Source organism: Siniperca chuatsi, linkage group LG6, assembly GCF_020085105.1.
Source record: "Siniperca chuatsi isolate FFG_IHB_CAS linkage group LG6, ASM2008510v1, whole genome shotgun sequence".
Lineage (NCBI taxonomy): Eukaryota > Metazoa > Chordata > Actinopteri > Centrarchiformes > Sinipercidae > Siniperca > Siniperca chuatsi.
In genome coordinates, this window is record NC_058047.1 from 15894333 (window position 1) to 15918714 (window position 24382).

Sequence of the window (24382 nt, forward strand, 5' to 3'; positions counted from 1 at the left end):
AACACTCAAACACACTAAGCCTATTGTATACATTTTGATGCTGGACATGAGTTGCCTCACACCATTAAAGCCAATGCTATCTTTGCTCTCATACTGACAGAAGGCTATTTTGGAGGTTAGTATGTGGGCAGAGATATGTCAGCTGTTCAGCACTATGCTTCATCAAACAAGAAAAAAAGAGAAAGTACTCTAGGCTGTCTGCTTTGGGGACTGGGACGCAGCCAGCAAACCTGGACATGCTCTCCTTTGGCTTTGGTTTGTTGGTAATCTTAAAGTCTTTGTGAAAAACAAGACAAGACTCAGACAGATCTGTTGCCATGGTGGATGTTTTATTAAGCTTTTTTTCAGGTGAAGGTGTTTTGTTTTTTGTCATCAGTGTGACAAGAGGACATGCAAGGATTTATTCTTTCTAGAAAACACCTGTCTAAGTTGAAGGTGGGTGTATCGCTGCATGCGATCTGATATGTTCTTGTCTTATTTTGGTAGTTTTTCTAGTCATTTCTTTGTATACGTTGATAGAACGAAAGGAAAATCACCATTGAATGTGCTGTTAATGGAAAATTTGTTAAATAACACACTGCACAGTTAAGATATGTAAGCTTCAGGTTAGTTAGGAAAGTCTTAATGGGTATATAATGGGTGTATATTGTATTTCACTCAAAGCTGTTTGCGTTTGCTCAAAACACATTTTAAAGGTGATTTTTTTATTTCCATGGTTTTTATTTTACATGCCATCTTGGAGAGAATCTCATTGGACTGATAATTTATTAGGCCTCTAGAGTTAATATAGATGATGGTTGGCAAATTCCTTGTCATTGTGTAACACATTATGAAATGTCATTTTGGCTGGTAGGTAATGAGACAGAATGAGTACTCATGCCCGCAATGATAGTGGGAGGAGCCGGCCTCCGAAAAGTGTTTCATGATCTCAAATATCATATCAATCAGTTTAGTAATTGGCAGTTCTCATTTGGCCTCTTGTTTGTTTTTTTAAAGCTTCCTCTTCTTCTCAGTTCAGTGCGTGCAGCCTTATGGAGGTGGCATCACAGCTGAGTCTATATTGGTGGTGCTGAGCTCAGCCAAGTGAGGTGACAGAGATCACTCTGATCTTCATTACTAAGGAGGAGTGGCATGCCATCACAGGCATCTATCATATGAGGGTGATGCGTGTGTATCCAATGCAATGCAATACAATGTTGCCATTTTGGAAGTGATGGTTTATATCATTATTAGCCTGAGAGGAATTTGTTTGGCATGTGAAATGTAGTTTGGTCCAAAACAAACACAGGGCATACATTGCAACATGTTATTTACAAAACAATATCTACAGAGTATACCTGAAAGAAGCTGAATGGCACTAAGTGTGAATGAGATGTGAATGACTTAGTGGAAGCTCTTGGTTTTATGGCATGACCGAGTATCTTTTATAACAACGATAAAACTGATTATGAGTTATCTTCTGAGCCAGACCATTACCCGATATATATATATATATTTATTTATTTTATTTTTTTAATCATATTATAGTTGTAGCCCTTCTGTGGTAACTGTGGTAAAAAGCAAACAAGATTCCCCAATCACACTGAGAGAAGAGAAGGAGGCATGGGAGACAATAAACCTGGAGGAATAGTAGCCGCTGCAAGTAAGTTCTCTTCTCACACAAAGCTGTACATTTCAGTGTAGTTTATGCAATGCGAATGAGCTTTTGAGTTCAAATGCTGTGTGTGTGTTTGTGTGCCAGGGAACCGTCTGCAGGTGGTGAAGGGCTTGGAGGATGTGGAGATGTCTGAGTGTGAGAGCTGTTCCTTGGAGGTGACCCTCAACCTGGCCTATATCGAGGGTGTGTGGACCAGAGATGGGATGCAGCTTAAGTCCAAGCCTAACTGCCGCATCAGCATGCATGGGAAGAAACACTCCCTCATACTGAACAGGGTGGCTTTGGGAGACGCAGGCCTGTTCTCTTTTCAAACCAATGGCATTCAGACCTCAGGCAGACTCACTGTCAGAGGTAAGGTGGTACAATAGACTGTGCTACTTCCATGGCCACAGTATTTAATTCTGTGTCCATGTGACCAAGACAATGAGCTCAGCCAGGTCAAATCCAGGTCAAAGACAAGACCTGACCAAGGCCTAAACATTCAAATTATGGGATAAAGTATTTAAAATATGAGTGCACTCTTGTCTTATTGCAGTACATCATGTGATAAGTGCCTAATTCACTTATTAGTTAAATTATAGGGTTTTTTTCAAAAAGATTTGTTAATTTATACAATTACAAATGAGCAAATAACTAATAATAAAATGTTATATGTAAGCTAAAAAGAGAGGACCATATACATTGTGGAATATTAGTTTATCCAACAGGAGAAAATAATGCTTAAATGTTTTTTAGCCACATTAATGGCAGGTCTCTAGGGATGTTTACATTGGTCAGTTGTTCGGCCCACCACTCCACACTTAATTGTGCAGACATTCATGGTCCCTTGAGCATGAGTCTTTGTGACTTCTGTGATCCCCTGACTTTTGCTCTAGTACCACCAGCAGGATGACATTTTTGGTTTGTTTGATTTTGAAATAGCTCAACAACTATTTAATGGATTGCTGTGATATTTAGTACACACATTCATGGTCCCCAGAGGATGAATTGTAAATGCTGACCTTTCATCTAGCCTCACATTGTCAAATATATTGGTTTATGAGCCTGCAAAACTAATGACATTCCCATCAGCCTCAGTTGTACTTTGTGTTTAGTGCTAAATAATTTAGTTAATTTAGTAATTTAGTTTAGTTAGCATGCTAACATGCTAAATTAAGATCGTAAACATGGTAAACATTGTACCTGCTAATCAACAACATATTCGCATTATCATTTTGAGCATGTTAGCATGCTGATGTGAACATTTAACTCAAAGCACTGCTGTGCCTAAGTACAGTCTCACAGAGCCGCTAGCATGGCAGTAGACTCTCTACGTCAGAGCCTCATCATTCATTCATTCATTCATTCATATGAATGAACAAACAACACTCAAACACTTGTCAAAGTCTTGTCCAAAAGTCATTATGGGGCTATCGAAGAGCGATCTGATAAGCAGATTCATAAAGTTTTGTTTGGTTGCTGAGTCACGGTTTGGTTATCTTCTGCCAGCTAGGGACATTCACATAGTGAAGGAGCTGGAGGATGTTGACACAATGGAGCGTCAGCCCGTGAACTTTGTGTGTGAGGTCAGTCAGGTGGATGTGGATAGTCGGTGGTACAGAGATGACTGCCGAATTCGACCTGGGGACAACATCAAGATCAGACACCAGGGTAAGACCCAACCACGTGGGTTTTACAGAAAATAAAGCCTTAAGAGTATAAATATTTCCCAGTGCTTGCTTCATAGTACATTCAACTTTGCAAAGATGCTGTGTGTGAGTGGTCATAGTGGTTGTACCGGGCAGTTCCTAGGTGTAAATAGATAAAAAAGCAAATATAAAACCTGGTTAAATACAGTACATTTTGCTTTGATCTAATTGTAGGTAAAACTCACTCCCTATTCTTCAAGTCAGTCAGGCCAGAGAATGCTGGAGAGATCAGATTCACTGCAGAGCGTGTCTCATCCTATGCAACTCTCACAGTAAAAGGTGAGCTACCAGACTGTTTATATCACAATTTAACACAGATTTATGGAGGAAATAATGTCTGTCCCCATTTGGTCACTTAAGGTTAACAACCTGTTCCTCCCTTCTTCAGAGCTCCCAGTCCAAATAGTGCGTCCTCTGAGGGTCAAAATAGCCATGTATCGCCACCGGGGTCTGCTGGAGTGCCAGGTGTCACGGCCTAATGCTCAGGTCAGGTGGTACAAGAACAGGAAGGAGCTCCTGCCCAGTAAGAAGTACCAACTAATCAGCCAAGATGTCTACAGGCAGCTGACCATCGATGACGTCTGCTCTTCAGATGAGGACACCTACACCTGTGATGCAGGAGATGACGAAACCTCTTGTCAGCTTCTGGTGGAGGGTGAGATGCCGACTGTCACAGTAATCATATCAGTCACAATGTTAAGTTAATGGTCTACAGTATGTTTTGCATTCATGTACCCACACTTTCAAAATACTTCCCATATCATGAGTAATGTGAGTAATGACTATGTGTACCTGTGTTTCTAATGTGCTAACTAAACAATCAAGAGTGTTTTTTGTTGTTATGTTATGAGTCAGGAGTTGTGTCAGTAGTGGTAATGTGTATTATGGCTGTACATGCAGAGCAGGCTATCAGCATAGTGCGGGGGATGAGCTCTGTGGAGGTGATGGAGCCGGAGCCAGCGCTGTTCCAAGTGGAGACCAGCCTGAAATCAGGGAGGCCCCCCCGATGGACCCTGAATGGTGAGGTGCTGGAGCCCAGTGCAGCAGTGAACATCGAGAGGAAGGGCACCCTCCACAGCCTCTGTCTCACCTCCACAGAAAGCTCCATGTCTGGCCCTGTACTCTTTGTAGCTGGCAAGAGTCGTTCCACTGCTCAGCTTACTGTCAAGGGTGAGTAGCCTAAACCTCTTCTGAGACCGTGGATAGCAAATTTGAAGTTGTCATGGAATTGGATTTTTCGTATTCTTAATCTAAAAGAAAGATAAAATGGTGGTCTGAAATAAAAAATCAGTACAATGTAGACTCACCACCCGCGATGCAGTTTGGACTGCATTTGTTGTTGTGGTAACATTTTACTTTAAGTCCACCTATTTAGGTCTTATTAATGTACAGTATTTGTCAGCAATTATAACTTCTCCTATGAAGACATGTTTTATATTTTTACAACAATGTTTTTTATATTGTCAATCATTATCTGTTTATACAACAACCCTAATCGGTGCCCACAGGTGGAGTTTTAGTTGGTGACAAATACATTAATAAGCACTTATATCTGCTTACTACAACTACATTATAGAGTTTTATAAAACTTTTATTAATTAATTATATACTGCTTATAAATGCTAAATAGGAAGACTTAAAATAAAGGGTTTCCATTATTGTTCCTAAGAGAAATGTCCTGCGTCATGCTGTGTTGTATCACCTGACAGCTAGCCTACCACAACCACATCCATCACATATCATTGCGCTGACTTGGAAAACTATTTGAAGGCTCTCATGCTAACATTGTTTGACAAAAGCTTCCTCACCTGGTGTGGCTCTGCCTTATCTGTATGCACCCTGAAGGGGTTTAAGTAATGGGACATTGGGGCATTATTTGCAATATATACATGTCTATATATGCCACAGCAAGGAGCATCCCCAAGCATGGAAACATAAATTGTATGATTTTATCCTGCTTTATGTCTTGTGTACGCTAAGAAGTACTATATCCTCTGCGTGATCCTGTAAAGGATGAAGTAGGTAAAGTGGATAAATTTATGTTTGTCTTAGTGTCTCATTAAGCGGCTTTGCATCTCTCCCATCTAGAGCGACCTCTTCAGGTTGCCCACCACTTGGAAGATGTAGAGGTGAAGGAGAACAGCTCTGTGACTCTGAGCTGTGAGTTTGCACCCTCTCCCAGGGTGGTGCGTTGGTTTAAAGGTCGTACGGCTCTGAAAACCTCAAACAAGTACAGCATGAAGAGGGAAGGGAAACGGGCAGAGCTGACCGTTCATGGCTTGACAGGGATGGATGCAGGACAGTACCGCTGCATGGCTGGGGGTTCACAGAGCATGGCACATGTTAAGGTAGAAGGTAGGTTAAACATGGTTTGGGGAAAACTGAGGTGTGAGGTAAAGTAATAACACTTTCTGTATTGGATATTCATTATTACACTAGCTCTTTTTGTTAGTTCAGTTGATGATTTGGCATAATTTATTTCACCCTTTTATCGTAGTGCGAACGCTGAAGTTGGTTAAACACCTTGAGCCAGTGGAAATTGAAGAGGATGGCATTGCCACATTCTCATGTGAGCTCAACTATGTTGTCGCCAATGTGGAGTGGCTCCTCAACAATGTTCGCCTCTATTCCAATGCCATCAACAGGATCCAGCACATGGGCACTATGCACAGCCTCACAATCAAGAAGCTGCGGCCACAGGAGAGCAGGGTCACCTTCAAAGCAGGCCTTCTCTCTGAGACAACCACCTTAAAGGTCAAAGGTCAGCTAGGGGAATAACTGATTAGGAGTTCTTCTGATACTTAAATTTCTATTTGCTCATTTCTGAGAAACATGCACACTATGAATGATGTTCTTGACTCTAGAGAGCCCAGCAGTGTTCCTGAGGTCTCTGGAGGATGCAGTAGGAGAAGAGCAAGGGCAGGTGTGCCTGCAGTGTGAAATTTCCAAAGAGACAGTGACCCCTGTTTGGAGGAAGGATGGTATGATCCTGATGGCTGATGATAAACATGAGTTACTCCAGTTTGGGAAGTCCATGACACTGATCGTCCATTCCCTGAGCAAGGATGATGCTGGACAGTATACCTGTGACCTGGGCACCAGCCAGACAAAGGCTAAAGTTACTGTACATGGTGAGGAAAAAAGGCGGTTCACAGGCGGTTCAGTTCAGTGTAAAATGCATGATATATTTACTGTAATAAGGCTGTTTTTTTATATTTATCTACAGACTTACACATCACTATTGTTCAGCGTATGAAGACAACATCTGTCCTGGAAGGTGAAAGCTGCACTTTGGATTGTCACCTCTCTCATGACCTCGATGATAAGCCTTCCTGGACCATCAATGGCCAGGTGGTGGTCACCAATAGCCGTATCCAGGTTATCAACAATGGCCGCAAGTATAAGATGACAATTAAAGATGCTATACTGAGCGACGCTGGAGATGTGGCCTTCACAATTAAAGACCTAAGCTGTAGGACCATGCTCTTTGTTAAAGGTGACTACCTGGTTGTCTCAGATAAAATTATTAGCCCAGTTTTATCTGTGTTTGTGGATGTGAAGTACCTGTCTCTGTATTTTATTTTGAAATATTCCATTTGGTAGATGCATTCATACAAAATAGCCTGAATGTGAGCAAATGCATTTCCCCTCTTTTAGAGAAGCCAGTGCACATCTTCAGAGACCTGTTGAATGTCAAGGCGGTGCCAGGCGAGGACGCAGAGCTGAGCTGTGAGATCACTAAACCAGAAATCACCATCCGTTGGCTGAAAAATGGCCATTTAATCAGGCAGAGCCCTAAATATGAGATGAGTGTGGAGAAGAACCTGGCACGATTGGTGATCAAGAATACCACCATCAGAGACTCTGGAGAGTACTGTTGTGAGGCCGAAGGCGTTGCCTCTCGTGCCAAGCTGGAGATCAGAGGTAGGTGAGGGCTTTCAAAATAAATGTAAGATGATGACTATTTACAATACAGTGCAGTGTTCTTGACTGTGGTATTGCTGGTCTCCAGTGGTATGTCCTATTTTGCAATGTGGATTGGCAACTGCAGTACTAAATGTGACGCTTGACTCAATTTTCTAAACTTCATTATTCCTTTCAGAACTCCAGCACACATTTGCGAGGGAGTTAAGGGACACGCGAGCAGAGGAAAAGGGTAAAGTGACCCTGGAGTGTGAGACTAGGCGGCCAGCCAAGCGGGTGACCTGGCTGAAGGGCATGGTGGAGTTGAGGTCTGGTAGGAAGTATGTCATCAGGCAGAAGGGTGTGGTGCTGTCCCTGACCATCACCTGTCTGGAGAAATCGGACACTGATATTTACATGTGTGATGTCGGTACCATGCAGAGCCGGGCACAGCTGACTGTGCAGGGTGAGACCATAGTGAAGGGAACACTGGGCATTGGATCACTGTGGTTCAGGGGTTTTCATTTCACTTCAACTGGGGCCAAATGGTAGCTGGGCTAAAGGTACTATATGTGGGCCACATCAGGACGGATCTTTATATTAATCATCATTTCAGTTGTAGGAGAGATTCAGGGATATTTTAGTCCCTTTAAATTAATGATAAATTGACTTATAAAGTAAATACTCAACAATAAAATGAAGGAATACACATGCTGACATATGGAATCATACAGCCACTACAGAGCTGAGCATTTAATAATTAGAAATATGATCGAAGTTACTGTAACTCTCCATGATTTATGAAGCTCTCTGCTGAACTTTATTTGTATTTTTACCATGTTTGGGTTTTTTTTTTTCATTTTTATTTCAAGGGCCTCAATTGATCACAGGATTGCAATATGTTATTAAACAGATACGAAATAGTATATCCTTACTGTGGTTATAAATGCTAGGCTAAAATCCTTTGCCAAAATGACTCAAGTTTTATTATTGTGTGTAATGCTCAGTAAAATACTAAGGATGTTGATTAGGCTTCTAACTCCTACTGTGTTTGACGTTTATGGGATTTTTTACTTTTCCATCTTTTCCATGTTTCTCTCAGGCCAGAAGGTGTTGATCCTGGATGAATTAGAGGATGTTGAGTGTCTTGAGGGCGACACCGTCACATTCAAGTGTCGAATTTGTCCCAGTGATTACATGGGGGTCAAGTGGTATCTGGATGAGACTCTGCTGTACACCAATGAGCTCAATGAGATCCAGATGGTGCCTGGAGGCTATCACACCCTCACATTTAGACAGCTCGCCCGCAAAGACACTGGCACTATCTCATTTGCAGCAGGGGACAAAAGATCGTATGCCTCACTGTTGGTTAGAGGTATGGCTTTAAACTGCCAGAGTTTTATTGTGGTTTTTAATGTCACATTTCATTTGGTCTTGATTTGGCTTAATCTTGTCATGTTACCAGAGAGGCGTCCCACCATCATTAAAGCACTGGAAGACTGTGAGGCTATTGAAGGAGGTGGTTTGGTTTTGTCTTGTGGGACCTCCAAGCCATGTCACATCCTGTGGTACAAAGATGGCTGCCTGATGTGGAACTCCTCAAGGTATTTTGCCAGTCGCTCCGGCTGTGAGGCCCGACTGACGATTCGAGAGGTCTGCAACAACGATGCCGGAGTGTACGAGTGCAGTGCTGGATCTGTTACAACTAGAGCCGTTGTAACTGTCAAAGGTATGAATAACATTTTTTTGAACTGTTATTACAGGACTGTTATTATTACTGTCAGCCAGCATTAAATGGCAGAGGAATGTGACTGATTATATAGGATTATACAGGTAAAAATTAACTAACAATTAATTAATTAACATTAGCTTTTCTGCTTATTGTTGAAAAAATAGGATCCTTTTGTTTTCCCTTTTTGTTGTCTTTTTTTAGCCATCCCAGCAGAGTTCACCCAGCCTCTAAAGACTGTGGAGGCCAAAGAGGGGGAGACTGTGACTCTGACCTGTGAATACTCTCTGCCTGGGGTCCAATTCCACTGGAGAAAAGGTTTTGAGAGTATCAGGCCTGGAGACAAGTACTTGATGAAACAGAGGAAGACAATCAATTCCCTAACCATCAAAGCCTTGAAGCCTGAGGACTCAGGAGAGTATACCTGTCAATGCAGAGATCACTGCACTACAGCAAGCCTCAAAGTACATGGTATGTCATTAACTTTTCCTTACCTTCATACCTAATTTTACCAAAAACTTCATTTTTCTCTTTTGTAATCTTACCAAATATTTGGGGTACACAGTTTCAATAAACCACACTTTCACAGGGCTGCATTTGAAAGTCAGTTCAGCATTTTCTTTGACCAATTGTCACATATTTGCTGTTGTGCTCTGCATACACATTAATCCCAGTCACTTGTCATGAACAGGAGCAAATGGAGCCAGTTCACAAGAACATTTAAACTACAACCAACATTGAAAGACATTTTTACCTGCCAGAATAAAATACAACATTGTCACTATATTTTGGATGCTTGATTCTCTTCTCAGATTTGTCTGTATCATGAAACTGTTTTGCTTGTTAAATTGCTCCATTACACAGAAATTTGTTGTATGAATGGTTAAGATGTTTTGAGTGCTTTATTGTGCTTATTGTGTTGCTGACTGGCTGGCATATTATTTATGTAATGCGTGCCCATGCATCAAATCTTTTCACCAATACTGTGCACAGCCTCACCATTTACACCTTAACTGTATTTATTGAAACATGTCACCTCTTGTTTTCTAGCTATCCCCATTACATTCATACAGCAGTTAAAGAGCATGCAAGCAGAGGAGGGAAGCAATGTCATATTGCGCTGTGAGTTGTCTAAACCTGGAATTCCAGTAGAATGGAGGAAGGGACATGAGCTGTTGAAGAATGGGGTTAAGTACCAGATAAGGAAAAGGGAGACCACCCTGGAGCTTCTGATATGGAAGCCTTTGCCTGAGGACAGTGGGATCTACAGCTGTGTGTGTGCTGATCAGATGACATCTGCCACTGTCAAAATCACTGGTAGGTGATAGATTTAAAATCAATTTTGACAAAAAAAGTTGATAATTATCAATGATCCGATGATCAATCTATGGTCACCCTCAGCTCTCCCAGTCACCTTCAAGCAGAAGCTGAGGAATGTGTTGATTGAGGAGGGAAACACTGCGGCTTTACGCTGTGAGCTGTCGAAACCCGGTCACAGTGTGGAGTGGAGGAAGAGGGGGAACGAACTCATTCTGAATGGAGAGAAATATCATATGCGGCAGAGAGACATGCTGATTGAACTGAGGATCTTTGATGTAACACCTGAGGATAGCGATATCTACACATGCATCTGTGGAAACATAGAGACCACTGCAACTCTGACTGTTAATGGTAGGTGTTTGTCATTGACAGTGTTTCATTATGTTCTACTATTTATTCAGTTTGCTTTGTAGAGGCAGGAAGTCATATTTATTAAAGACAGAATCAGATCAGAACATAAGTTGATGAAGTAACATTCCTTGTACAATATCAAGTAGGTTATGCACAAAAAGTATGTGATATTAAACATAACAAAACAGAATTCAAAAAGCAATACAAAACATTACATTGAATTACAGAACTTTTTAATACACTATGCACATGAGCCTTGCCTCCTGTATGTGGAAGCTTCTTTTGTCACAATAGACAAAAGAAACAGAAAACTGTATGATTTCAAAAATATAGTTTTGACAAACTGAACACTGCAAACAGAAAAGAGAAGAAGAAAATACACCGGTGCAAAGCTCACAATCGTGTAGAAGCAAAATAGCACAATAATACACAAAAAAAATAGACTACTAGCTTTTCATTAAATTATTGATTTCAAGGGCTGCGATTATTCATTTATTTTTCATGACCCAACTTTATCTTTGCCTTTCAGCTCTTCCCATCACCTTCAAGCAAAAGCTGAAGAACCTCCAAGTAGAGGAAGGACACAACATCACACTGTATTGTGAGATCTCTAAACCTGGTGTCCCAGTGGAGTGGAGGCTTGGAGGAGATCTGTTGCAGAATGGAGAGAAGTACCAGATTAAGCAGAGGGACTCAGCCCTGGAGTTGATCATCAGAGATGCTGAACCAGAGGACAGCGGGGTCTACACGTGCGTGTGTAGAGAGCAGAGGACAAAGTCCACTGTTAAAGTTATCGGTATGTTCAAAGTGTGAGATGTGTGTAGTGAAGCATAATCTCTTGTTTTTTTTGTTTATTGTTCATTGACACTTTTTTAGACGTTTTTTGAGCTACCTGTAAAGCCATTCTTTAATATTCGGCTTTACATGTATAAAGAGTATCTGTATTTGGCTCAACAGCTGTTCCTGCCACATTTAAAGTAAGCCTGAGGAGCCAGGAGGCTGAAGAAGGGAACAGTGTGACATTACACTGTGAGCTGTCAAAGAAGGGAGTCCCGGTGCAGTGGCAGAGAGAGGCTCAGGTGCTGTCTGAGGAGATATTTCGAGGAAAGTATCAGATGAAGCTAGAAGGAAAAACAGCTCAGATGACCATTTTCAACATCCAACCAGAGGATGCAGGGAAGTACAGCTGCATCACAGGAAATGAGAAAACCACAGCTGAAGTCAAAGTGAAACGTAAGTTTGAAGCTCGCAGAGACCAATGACAACAAATTTCATACCTGTTGCCCATATAAGATTTGTAGTACATATAAAATAATGATTATGTTATGACCTTGTCATTTTGATTACAATCGCTAAAAAGCTGTTATTATGGGTGCTGCCCTTGGATAATCCATGACTCTGTGACTTAGCAATGCATAACTACAGATCCCAAATTTCAAATGTGTATGTACATTTTTTATAGTCCAAAATCCCATACCTATGATAACAAAGTATGAGATTTTTTATGGCTTTAAGGAGAGTAGGAACAGAATAATGTAAGCACTGAGTGAGGGGGCAAGCCCATTTAAGTAAGCAAAGCAATGCAATCAATGAATACAAGATTTTCTAATATACCCACAACAGCACTTCCTGTGACATTCAAACGAGAGATCCAGTGCCTGGTGGTGAAAGAAGGGGGCAGTGGAATTTTCTGCTGTGAGCTCTCTAAACCTGGGGCTCCAGTGGACTGGAGGAAAGGCAGGGTGATCCTGAAGCCTGGAGAGAAATATGAGATGAAGCAGGAGGGACGTCTCACTAAACTGGTCATCAACAACATAGAGGAGAGCGATGCTGGCAAATATATCTGCAAGACTAAAGACAGCCAGTCCACTGCTGAGCTCACTGTTCAAGGTAAGAGAAATTTGAGTCAAAATTCCCCCACATATGTTGGATTCATTATTCTGTTAAGCACATTTCTTCCTCTTTTTTTGAATTTTCCTAATGTATTCAACAGAATCATCTGAGCGCAGACGTCAAAGAGGTCAGCTCTAACGTAGTACGATAAAAAACAAAATAGACCCAGTGGGTATTAGCACTGTGTGAGCTCCATTATGTAGTTTCACTAAAGCTCAATGGAGATATTATTGTTCCATATCTTGTCACCCAATTTGTTGTCCTGCTTATGGCTAAATGTCACTGTACTCTGTGTGTACTGTACATTACGTCTCATAAGCTGGGTGAAAAGATGCAGGAGTTGGGATGTAGAGTCACGTCATATGGGATGTTTAGGCAGTAGTTTGCAATTACATACATCCCAAACTGTAACTAAACTCTAACATTAGTATTAGCTTCAGTGTTTTTCACGACATGGGGATAGAAAATTTTACTCACCACCTATAATGGATTATCATATAATCCATTCCACTGCTCAGTTTAAACTGAATTGTTACCTAGAAAAAGTGATTATGAGCATGACAGATTTTCTTGTGAGCACCGGCCGTGTTGCTTACATCACTGCTACAATTTAACTTCCATGTAATTTTTATTATGTTCCTTGTCATACTGAAGGCAAGGAAATGTGTGGAATCCAGTGATTTCAGTAGCCATGTCTACTGAATCATGTCTGCATGATTAGATAATTGTTACCATGCTTCCTCTTTAGCTGTTTTGGTTCAGAATCTCTTCTGAATCTTGGTAATTTTTGGTAATCCTTATTTGGCCCTACATTTCTTTTCTTGTTAAAGCTTCAAGCTCTTCAGGCTGCAAAAACAGTTCTCATTTTGATGATTTATGCTTATGTCATTATTAATTCTAAGTGTAGGATATACTTTTTTTGCTTTTATTACTTTTAATTGATTTTCAATTCAGTCACTACTGACAGGTTTGGCAGTTCGATCCCCAGCCCTCCTGTCCACATGTCAACGTGTCCTTGGGCAAGACACTGAACCCCAAATTGCTCCCAGTATATAAGTGTGTGTGTGTCATTGGGTGAATGCACTGCAAATTGTAAAGCGCTTTGGATAAAATTGGTATATGCAGCCATTTATGTACCATTTAGGCATTTATGTAAGATTTTCTGTGATTGACAGGTTTACCACCAAGTTTTAAGCTGCCACTAGTCAACCAGGAGGTGACAGAGGGCAACAGTGTGGTTCTGCGCTGTGAGCTCAACAAACCTGCCCCTGCGGTGGAGTGGAAGAGAGGAGGAGAGCTGCTGAGAAATGGAGACAAATACCAGATAAGGAAGAAAGACCTGCAGTTAGAGATGAAGATTTCAGACCTCAGTCTGGACGACACTGGAGATTATACCTGTGTATGTGGAGAACAGAGGACAAAAGCTACGATCATCGTGAATGGTGAGTAATGCATACACTACAGTAAAGTGCATTGTTTTGCTTTGATACTTTTGAGTGTACTCAAAGATCTCATTAATACACAATATTTCAAAAGGTAAAATATAAACATGCAAAATACAACTGAATTCAGCAGTAAAGAATAAAACAACACAGAACTAAAGGCAAAACTGACAAGGTTGACATATACAATGTGGAGTTACTGATGGTTTAAGTGGATTTCTGGGTTACAACTTGTTGTGCAGGAGTATACATACACAATTACATTGCATAAGATTTGGTTGGTTGAAAGATGGAATATATGTCAGTACAGTAGGGTTCATGTGTTAACAATTATAGAATAGCTTCCAAAAATCTTGGAAACTAATTTAAATATATGTTTTTATTTTGGTGACATCTTTGCCATTGTACTTGCCAGAACCTTGAAACAGTATGGCTTGTATTGTCACCTCTTTCTTGATAACATTTGCATTTCTGTAGATGGTGTTGTTTCTGATGTTTTTCTTTTCACTCATTATTGCTTTGACTGCTAATGTTACAGTTCCTTTTGTGTTTATTCCAAAGAATCCACCGGTGCTGCAGTAGAAAACATAACACCTAAACTGACACCTGTAAATGTAACTGCTTATGGCTGTGTTAACTTGACTTATCAGTCAAGAATAGAGAGCACCAAAACAGACGTTCCTCCACATGAAAATGTTTTCATCTCATTTGGATATTTCTCCTGTGGTCTGCTCTAGAACGGCCAATCAGTTTCCTTCAAGAACTGAAGAATATTCAGGTGCAGGAGGGCAATGGAGTGACACTCTGCTGTGAGCTCTCCAAACTCGGCACTACAGTGCAGTGGAAGAAGGGCGACAATGTGTTGACCAGCGGAGAGAAATACCAGATGAAGCAGAGTGGCTCCACCCTGGAGCTCCTCATCAGGAAAAGCCAGCCTGAGGACAGTGGCACATACAGCTGTGTTTGTGATGACATAAAAACTACTGCTACCATCATCATCACTGGTGAGAGCTATTACACATTATGTAACAGAATACATAATTATGATTTGGTCATTTGCACATCTTATACGGTATTTTGTGTTTTTTCTCTGGGTTATCACTCCTCAGCGATCCCTATAACTTTCAAACAAAAGTTGAAGAACCAGGAAGCTGTGGAGGAGGGCAGTGTGACTTTGCGATGTGAGCTCTCTAAACCAGGAGTCCCAGTGGAGTGGAGGAAAGATGCTCAACTTCTGAAGGAGGGAGAAAAATATCAGATGAAGCAAGAAGGCAGGATGGCTGAGATGCTGATCAGAAATTTAACTCTCACAGATGCTGCGGAGTACAGCTGTTTTGTTGGCACTGTTGTGACTTCAGCTGACATCAAAGTAAGAGGTATGCTTCACTACAGCCATTACATGGAAAGACAGTGTTCAGCTGGTGATTTTGTTTCTTAACCACAGTCAAACAGACTTGGTACGTCCTACGAAGTAAACATGGTAGATGTATTAAGAAATGTTAAGAAAGAATTCATAATTGTGTAGAAAAAAGCGAGTGAGAGTCAACTATTTCCAATTTCAGATTTTGCTTCAGATTTGTTTGTTTGTTTGTTTTCTCAGCAATTCCTGTAACATTTAAACAAGAGGTGGAGAATTTGGAGGTGAAGGAAGGGGACAGTGGAGTTTTCTGCTGTGAGCTCTCCAAACCTGGAGCCCCAGTGGACTGGAGGAAAGGCAGAGTCGTCCTCAAACCTGGATACAAATATGAGATGAAACAGGAGGGACGTTTCACTAAACTGATTATCAACAATATGGAGGAGAGTGATGCTGGGAAATACACCTGCAAGACTAAAGACAGCCAGTCCACTGCTGAGCTCACCGTCAAAGGTAAGATGGAGATCACACACTGAAAACATCATAAGAGAATATCTAAGCCTCCTTTTATAACTTTTTTGACTTTTTTTCTTAACAGTTTGGGGGAAAAATTCAATCCCCATTTGAAAGAATTCAACTTACTAAAATAAGATAAAATAAAATAATGTAAATCACTAACAGTTTTTACATTTTTCGTGATTTAAATTTAAAATTAGCACTACGAATTTCTTAATAATAAAGTCTAAATAACTGCTACTAATTAATTGAACATTTTCAAAGAAAATAACTCCTTCTTCTTCTCCTTGCAGCTCCTCCCATCACATTCAAGACAAAGTTAAGGAACCAGCAGGTGGAGGAGGAGAACAGCATGACGTTGAGCTGCGAGCTGTCTAAGCCCGGCCTTGCTGTGGAGTGGAGGAAAGGACAAGAGCTGCTCAAGAATAATTTCAAGTACCAGATTAAAAATCGAAACAGCATCATGGAGCTGACCATCAAAAACACACAGCTGGAGGACAGCGGCCTTTACAGTTGTATCTACAGTGACGTCAAGACCACAGCCAGCATCACCATTACACGTAAGGGAAGACTGTAAATGCAAGAATGTTTGTGTGTCTTTGCATTCTTAAACTTTTCAGAAATTAAGAAAAACTGCCATAAATTTTATAAATTAAGTTATACATTAGAATTTAAGGGGCTAAAAGAAAGACATTATTATCTTTCAAGAAAACAGCAAAATGTTATACCACCCTAACCAACCTGTTGAAATGTTCTTGGTCTTGGTCTTGTTTATTTTATATATTCTTTCTTTTGTTATTTAATTACTTGTGTCTTCTAAGTGTTTTCATTGTAGAGAAAATGGCCTGTTTTATCTGCTCTCAAAACTGAAGAACAGTGTCTTGACCTTATGAAATCATGAACACAACATGAACTTGATATTTCCACAGCTATCCCCCTCACCTTTAAAATGGGTCTGAAGAACCAGGAGGCCCCCGAAGGAGGCAATGTGTCCCTTCGCTGTGAACTGTCCAGGGCCGGGGTGCCTGTGCAGTGGTGGAAGGCGGAGGACCAGCTCTATCATGGGGGAAGATATCAGATGATGCTGAGAGGGAAGATAGCTGAGATGCACATCAAAAACATCCAGCCTGAGGATGTCGGGGAGTACAGCTGTGTTTTGGGAGAGCAGAAGACAACGGCTGAAGTGAACGTGAGAGGTATTTGACATGCTGCCATTTTGTGTTTCTTACACCAAGCAGAAATTAACTCATGAATTCTCAATTTAAAACTTACATTGTGTTTAGTTGCATCCTTGTTGTGGCTGGGTTTTTTTTTTAGTGATCCATCTATTGCCTTTGCAGCTCTGTGTTCAGTGGTAACAATACTATTTCACTGTATTTCTGTTGCTTTAACAAGCTGTTAACAGTAGGAGGGCGAAGCCTGTGAGCTTGTTCAGGCTCACGACTGTGTGTTACTCACTGCAACATATATCCAATGCACCCTTTGCAGTAAGGTGGGTTAGAGCACAATGCTCTGCCCAGTCTTTTGCTCTTGCCAATGCTGCTGCTGCACTGCTCATTTCCAAACACTGCTGCTGCTGCTTATGTATGACAGAGTATTTCATAGACCCCAACATCCACTTGTAGACTTTGATTAATTAAGACTCACCAGTTAGGAATCATCATTCCCCATTCTCCTTTGTCCTGATCTTGGTTAAATGCTTGTAGGGAGTGAAAAGAACAAACCTGCACACATAATTTGAACCCTGTCTTTGTATTATAATAAACCTATTCCACATGAGTTTGCTGACTAAATTGCATTCACCCAACGGCCACCTAACCCTGCTGATTAATTAGAGTGCATGTTGTTTCCTCAATAAGCAGGTGATCCTGATTTTGTTATGGTAATTACATCAGTATTTATTATTTCAACTTTTGTAACATATTGTCTCCTTTCGATCTTTTACCAGCGGCAGCATCAGTGTTCTTTGAGAAGGAACTGGAGAGCAAAGCGGTGATGGAGGGGAAATCTGTGCTACTGTCTTGTGAAGTTTCCAGTGCTAATGTCCCTGTCACTTGGAAGAAGGACAACACTGTGGTGGAAGAAGGAGGGCGATACATTTTAAAGAAGAAAGGCCCCATACACACCCTGGAAATCAAGAAACTGTATCTGGAGGATGCTGGAGAGTACTGCTGTATCACCAGAGGCAAGAAGACCACTGCCAAGCTGATCGTGAGGGGTAGGTGGATGCTAGAGTAGAATTTTATCTCTCATTTACTGATATATTTGTTTACAGTACAAGAAATGCTGCATGAATTAAACCAACAGGCCATTCTCACTAAGTTGTTATTGTAAATATATCCCATTCCATCTCTAAAATTCCAGTTGTATATAGCTTCATCTTTCTCCACAGAGCGTGTGCGGATTGTTACAGAGCTGCAAGACGTTACGGTGACAGCGGGTGCGGATGCAATGTTTGTGTGTGAGCTGAGCCATGCGGACGTGAGTGAGGGTGTCTGGTGGCTTGGCTCCAGCCCTCTACAGAAGAACGAGATGAACCAGATGACGTGCCAGGGTCGCCAGCACCAACTGGTCCTCACCATGACAACACCTGAGGAGACAGGCACTGTGGCATTTGTGGTTGGGGAGGAGAGGACCTCTGCATGTCTCCTAGTTGTTCCTAAGCCCAAAGGTGAGCAGAAACGTTAAGGATAGAGGATGTAATTAAAAAAATAAAAATAATTCAGCCTTCAGAAATGTGCAATTTCAGCTGAAATTATTTCTCCCGAACCAGACATTCTAAAGTGGCATTTGATTTCAAATTCTAGTTCTATTTGAGGAGAAGCCTAAAGACATTGTGATCATGGAAGGAGAGACAGCCACTTTGTCCTGCACGACCTCTGATTTTACCTCCCCTGTTACCTGGAGGCGCAACCACATCCCCCTCCAAAATGGTGATAAATATGAGATACGTAAAGAGGGAAAAGTCAACCTATTGCTTATCCATGATGTGGATCCCCTGGATACTGGCATATACTCCTGTGATACAGGAGATGTGCAGAGCAGTGCTAAACTTACTGTGACAGGTAAAAACTGAAGTTGCTTTTAGTTAGTGGATTGATGTTACGCATTCTAATGAAAAAGATGCCGATACTGTAAAATGTGCCTTCTTCCCTTGGAATGCTAACTCTTATACCTACTTTCTTTGAACAGCAATTTGTCAATTTATACTATGAAATGATCTTACAACACCAAATGTCTCAATTCCTGTTCTTTCTGTCCTATTTTCCCAGAGCTCCCTCCATTCTTCCAGGAAGAATTGCAGAGCATCGAAGTGGAGGAGGGAGGTTCAGCCTCTCTGTACTGTGAGCTATCTAAACTTGGAGTGCCGATTCAATGGAAGAAGAACAGGCTGCCACTAAGAGCCAGCAGAAAGTATGAGATGAGGCAGGATGGCTGCCTCCTCCAGCTTCACATCAAAGAGCTCAAACTTGAGGACAGTGGTAGTTACTCATGTCAAGCAGGAAGTGCAGAGACCACTGCAGCTGTGACAGTGAAAGGTGTGTGCAATTGGCAGTGCATTTAACCACACAACAAAATGCAATGTACTGCACATTTTCAGCATACTCTCATTCACAGAAGAGTAATGTGTTTGTCAGTTAGGGTGATTTCCTGTGATTGTGTGAACTTTCTGTTACTCGTTGCAATTTACTGTTGTGTCGAAACATTGGTAAATTATTAAAACATTTTCTTGCATCGTGGCTACGAATGTGCAACAATCTTCTTCCACACCTGTACTTTCATCATGGTCGGCAACTCTCCAAGACCGGTGTGCGTTCCTCCTCTTCTTTACTCATTGCAATTTAAAACATAGCAATCCCCACCAAAATGTTCCCAAATGTAAATTAATAAGTACATTTTGTTGTCAGTACTAAATGCAGTCTAACCTACATACTTGCGTCAAGTACAGTGACTTTCAGGTACTTTCCTGTGATAGTTTGAACCTCTGGCTTTGAAATGCAAATACTGCATGTACAATATGCTAAACTAACATAACAAAAGGCCATTGTGTCTTTTTGTGGTGACATCTCACACATTGTACCTCTTATTACAAAGATATATAATTTTGTCCTTCTCAACCCTTTTTCTCAGTGCCCCCTCCATTCTTCAAGAAAGAATTAAGAAGTGCGGAGGCTGAGGAGGGAGGTGCAACCTCCCTGTGCTGTGAGCTGTCTAAAGCTGGAGTGTCAGTGCAATGGAAGAAGAACAGGCTCCCACTACAAGCCAGCAGGAAGTATGAAATGAAACAAGATGGCTGCCTCCTTCAGCTCCACATCAAAGAGCTCAAACCTGAGGACAGTGGAAGCTACTCATGTCAAGCAGGAAGTGCAGAGACCACTGCAAAAGTGGCAGTGAAAGGTGTGTGCATTTGGAGATTTGCATGGCAAATGTCACAGAGTCAGCAAGATCTCAATCATAGAAAACTAAACCTAGTAGTTTTTCAATGATTTTTGCGTTAATCAAAACTTCCTGAAAAACAATATGATTTGATATGATATGGGGCAAACACCATTCATCTTTCACATAACTAGGCTACAAAAACATTAACATAATTTCTTCTACTTATTTGGGCCTTACTTAGTAAAGTCTGAAACGTTTCTTCTATTACACTAAAAACATTTTACTTCATTAGTCTCTTACACTCCCATCTTTCCCAGAGCTCCCACCATTTTTCAAAGAAGAATTGCAGAACGTGAAGACTGAGGAGGGAGGTACAGCCTCCCTGTGCTGTGAACTGTCTAAGCCTGGAGTGTCAGTACAATGGAAGAAGAACAGGCTGCCACTGAGAGCCAGCACGAAGTATGAGATGAAGCAGGATGGCTGCTTCCTCCAGCTCCACATCAAGGATCTCAAACCTGAAGACAGTGGAAGCTACACATGTCAAGCAGGAAATGCAGAGACCACTGCAACTGTGACAGTAAAAGGTTTGTGCTTTTGGAAATCGGGATAGTAAATTTCACAGTGTCAGCAAGTTCTAAATCATGGAAAACCATTTTCAAATAATTACTTGTTATCATCTGGACTTGCTGAAACTCACTATTTCCCAGTGGAGCAAACATCACTCATCTGTTACAAATATTTTATATATCTTATTTATCCTCAACTTAATAATGTCTTAAATGTTATTTCTGTTACACTAAAACATTCCACAATGTTACTCCCTAAAAAATGTATTTCACAGAGCTGCCACCATTTTTCAAAGAAGAATTGCAGAATATGAAGGTGGAGGAGGGAGCTACAGCCTCCTTGAACTGTGAACTGTCCAAGCCTGGCATATCAGTACAATGGAAGAAGAACCAGCTGCCATTGAGGGCTAATAGGAAGTACAAGATGAAGCAGGATGGCTGCCTCCTCCAGCTCCACATAAAGGAGCTCAAACCTGAGGACAGTGGAAGCTACACATGTGAAGCAGGAAGTGCAGAGACCACTGCAACTGTGACAGTGAAAGGTTTGTGCACGTGGGTTTTGAGGTGTATGCGTTGAAAATGTTACCGTATCATCTCTTAAGTTCTCAATGACAGGGAGGTTTACTATACTTCAAACTACAAACTACACTTCAAATACTCACATGTGATTGTGTGACTTGTCTTGAACTCATTGTCTTCTTCAGTGTAGCAAACTCCACTTATCAAGCACATTCAGTATGTAAGCTAAATCAAACAATGAAAATTAAATATATTTACAAGTAATATTTGGTGCCTTATCTAGCACTGTCTCAAACATTAATTTGGTCTGCTCTGTCCCACCTACCTAGAGCTCACTCCATGTTTCAACAAAGATTTAGAAAGTGTGGAGGCTGAAGAGGGAGCTACAGCCTCCTTGAACTGTGAGCTGTCCAAGCCTGGGGTGTCAGTACAATGGAAGAAGAACAAGCTGCCACTGAGAGCCAGCAGGAAGTATGAGATGAAGCAGGATGACTCCCGCCTCCAGCTCCACATCAAGGATCTCAAACCTGAGGACAGTGGAAGCTACACATGTCAAGCAGGAAGTGCGGAGACCACTGCAACTGTATCAGTAAAAGGTTTGTGCATCTTGATACCTAATTGGCAAAGTTACAAGAACAAGATGAGTTTACTCATGTTCTTTTTCTGTCCAACTTCCACCATGCAAAAATCAATTTTCATCAAAATATGTTTCATTCTCTTCTGTAGTACTGCAACCGACTCCACCAACGTTAGAGCTTCCCACAATACTGCCTCGGGCAAAGGGCACTGTTTCCATATCAACTTCTACTCCAGAGAACGGGAGGTCTGGCCTGCCAGAGGCCAAACCTGTTCCTCCAGAGCCCAAAAGGAGAGCTTATAGGAAAGCATCTATTTCAGATTCAGAAAAAGATGTGGATTCAGTGTTTGACCTAAAACAGTCTATGCTGAGGGAGAATAATGAAGATCAAAAGGGCATCCCACCTGCCAGGTCTATGGAGACAGACTCTGTTGCACAGGAGGTAACACAATTGGAGAGGCATAAGGAGAAAGACAGTGAGGTGTACAAGAAAGTTGATAAGAGAAGGAGACTACTGGAGAAGGACGACGGGTTTGGCAGGGAGGTGCAAGAGCCAGCAAGGCCTTTGGATATGGAGAAAGAAGTTTTCATGGAGACGAGACCACCAGGACGGAATTTAGAGAAATTAGTCAAGGTTGACCACGCGAGTCAGCTAGACAAGGTTCTCGGAGACACTTTGTTTGAACAAAAGAAACAGCCATTAATATGTCTGGAAAAGGAAAAGGAAATTGAACAAAGGTCAAAACAACCAGGAAAGCCTCCAGAGAAAACAAGTGAAGTTCAGAGAAAGGTAAACCATCCAGGAACAGTCCTGTGGAAGAACAGTGAGAATGAAAACGAGCTAGAAAAGTTCATTGGGAAAGACACAATAAAGGATCGAGAGGAGAAGTCTACAGTAAAGAAGGGTGAAGTAGACAAAACAGAGAAGGAACCTTTGAAACCACCAGTAAGATCTAAAGGAAAGGTAACGGGGGGGAAGGGACCACTTAAATATGTTCCAAAGGAAACTGAGGAGATCATTGTCCAATCAGTAAAGCCTACAGTAAATGATTCTGAAGAAGACCATAAACAGAGAGACCATGTGAAACAACAAGTGTCCACAGAGGCAGAAAAAGAGAAAAGGCCACTGAAACTAGTAGTAGACAAACAGTCAGTAGAACATCCAGAAAAGACTTTAGAAAAAGAGGCTGAATTTGTCCCTCCAAAACCACCTGTGAGGATAAAAAGCAAAGCAAAGGGGGGAATGGAAAAACAATATTCAAGGGACACAGAGACAGATCAGGATGATCAACAGATGACAAGAGATATGGTGAAAACAATGGATTATCAGCCAATTAAACAGTCATTAGGGTCTTTGAAAAAAGAGGTTGAAGAGAAACCAAGATTTGAGAGGAAACAATCAGTAACAGCAGACACTGAGATAGTTAAGAAAAGTAAGCAACCTGTGAAAGCTGCAGAGAAGGATGCAAACACCAGACAACCGATCAAACAACCAGTAAAACCCATGAGAAAAGACCCTGGAGTAGACCAGGAAATGAAACTGGAAGTCGAGCCAATGAGAAGGGAGGAAGAACAGCAAACAATAAAGATGACAGAAGATATTCCTCTCCTCTACATTTCGGAAGACGAAACTTTCTCTGAGGCTTTGACTGAGATACCAGCGACCCACAGCCATGTCCAGCCACCAGGCTCTTTTGTTGAGTGTTCAACCCAACCCTCTACTCTTCCTGCAATTGATGTACTGCAAAAGGCACAACCGCCAAAGGATGCTACACCAGAGATCGACATCAGCATTGAGGATGAACCACAAATGCAAGAGGCTGCAGTCAAGATCCAGGCTGCCTTTAAAGGATACAAAACCCGCAAAGACATGCGACCTGTCTTTAAAGAGGTGTTTAAGAACCAGAGTGCAGATCTTCATGGTACAGTGACTCTAGTGTGTATTGTAGAAGGAAAACCCAGCACAGTGCGCTGGCTGAAAAACGGCCAACAAATCACTAATGACCAGCGGTGCCGTATTGAGACTACAGAGAATGGTGCATGCACACTGGTGATCAAAAACCTGACCACCAATGACAGTGGAATCTATACATGTGAGGTGGTGAATAAGTTTGGTGTGACCTCCTACAATGGAAACATAACAGTAGTACAACCTCAGAAGCTCGCTCCGATAGTCCAGAAGCCTGTACACCCACCCCTTGCAGCCATAACTCCTCTGCAACTTGCCCCACCAAAGCCTGAGGCCCAGGCCAAAACACAAACTCAAAATCTGCCTCGGACTCAAACCCAGATATCCACTTCAGCTACAGCTGCTGCGAACTATGTAGAAAGTGTAAGTGTCTCTCTGTGGGAGGCCTACAACCTGACGGAGCAGCAGAATACTCAGATGAGCCTGCAAGAGAGGAGAGGATCCTCACTCATTGCTGCCAGCTCCAGTGAGTTACACTTTTATTCTCTAACTGTAATCACAAAAAATAGGGATTTTAT

The 24382-nt window shown here is 41.5% G+C and overlaps 1 protein-coding gene across 11 annotated transcripts in view; it reads left to right on the forward strand.

The window, feature by feature from the left end:
* The first annotated feature begins 208 nt into the window (after positions 1–208).
* The window catches only part of obscna (obscurin, cytoskeletal calmodulin and titin-interacting RhoGEF a), a 44687-nt gene continuing 20513 nt past the window's right edge, over positions 209–24382 (forward strand). For 5 of the 11 annotated variants that reach the window (XM_044199793.1, XM_044199797.1, XM_044199795.1 and 2 more), the window contains exons 1-36: positions 209–435; positions 1528–1642; positions 1742–2008; positions 3146–3307; positions 3520–3624; positions 3734–4000; positions 4246–4515; positions 5434–5700; positions 5843–6106; positions 6210–6476; positions 6572–6841; positions 7003–7269; positions 7448–7714; positions 8351–8623; positions 8714–8977; positions 9182–9448; positions 10028–10294; positions 10379–10648; positions 11178–11444; positions 11606–11881; positions 12272–12538; positions 13717–13983; positions 14721–14987; positions 15093–15359; positions 15584–15850; positions 16147–16413; positions 16783–17049; positions 17802–18071; positions 18228–18524; positions 18661–18918; positions 19126–19392; positions 19985–20251; positions 20551–20817; positions 21075–21341; positions 21648–21914; positions 22045–24330. In XM_044199793.1, the coding sequence (XP_044055728.1) occupies positions 1603–1642; positions 1742–2008; positions 3146–3307; positions 3520–3624; positions 3734–4000; positions 4246–4515; positions 5434–5700; positions 5843–6106; positions 6210–6476; positions 6572–6841; positions 7003–7269; positions 7448–7714; positions 8351–8623; positions 8714–8977; positions 9182–9448; positions 10028–10294; positions 10379–10648; positions 11178–11444; positions 11606–11881; positions 12272–12538; positions 13717–13983; positions 14721–14987; positions 15093–15359; positions 15584–15850; positions 16147–16413; positions 16783–17049; positions 17802–18071; positions 18228–18524; positions 18661–18918; positions 19126–19392; positions 19985–20251; positions 20551–20817; positions 21075–21341; positions 21648–21914; positions 22045–24330 (10912 nt within the window). In that variant the 5' untranslated portion in view covers positions 209–435; positions 1528–1602. Of the gene's footprint in view, positions 436–1072; positions 1089–1527; positions 1643–1741; positions 2009–3145; positions 3308–3519; positions 3625–3733; positions 4001–4245; positions 4516–5433; positions 5701–5842; positions 6107–6209; positions 6477–6571; positions 6842–7002; positions 7270–7447; positions 7715–8350; positions 8624–8713; positions 8978–9181; positions 9449–10027; positions 10295–10378; positions 10649–11177; positions 11445–11605; positions 11882–12271; positions 12539–13716; positions 13984–14720; positions 14988–15092; positions 15360–15583; positions 15851–16146; positions 16414–16782; positions 17050–17801; positions 18072–18227; positions 18525–18660; positions 18919–19125; positions 19393–19984; positions 20252–20550; positions 20818–21074; positions 21342–21647; positions 21915–22044; positions 24331–24382 lie in introns of those variants that run through there. The other 6 variants (XM_044199796.1, XM_044199803.1, XM_044199794.1 and 3 more) reach the window with 5 other exon arrangements.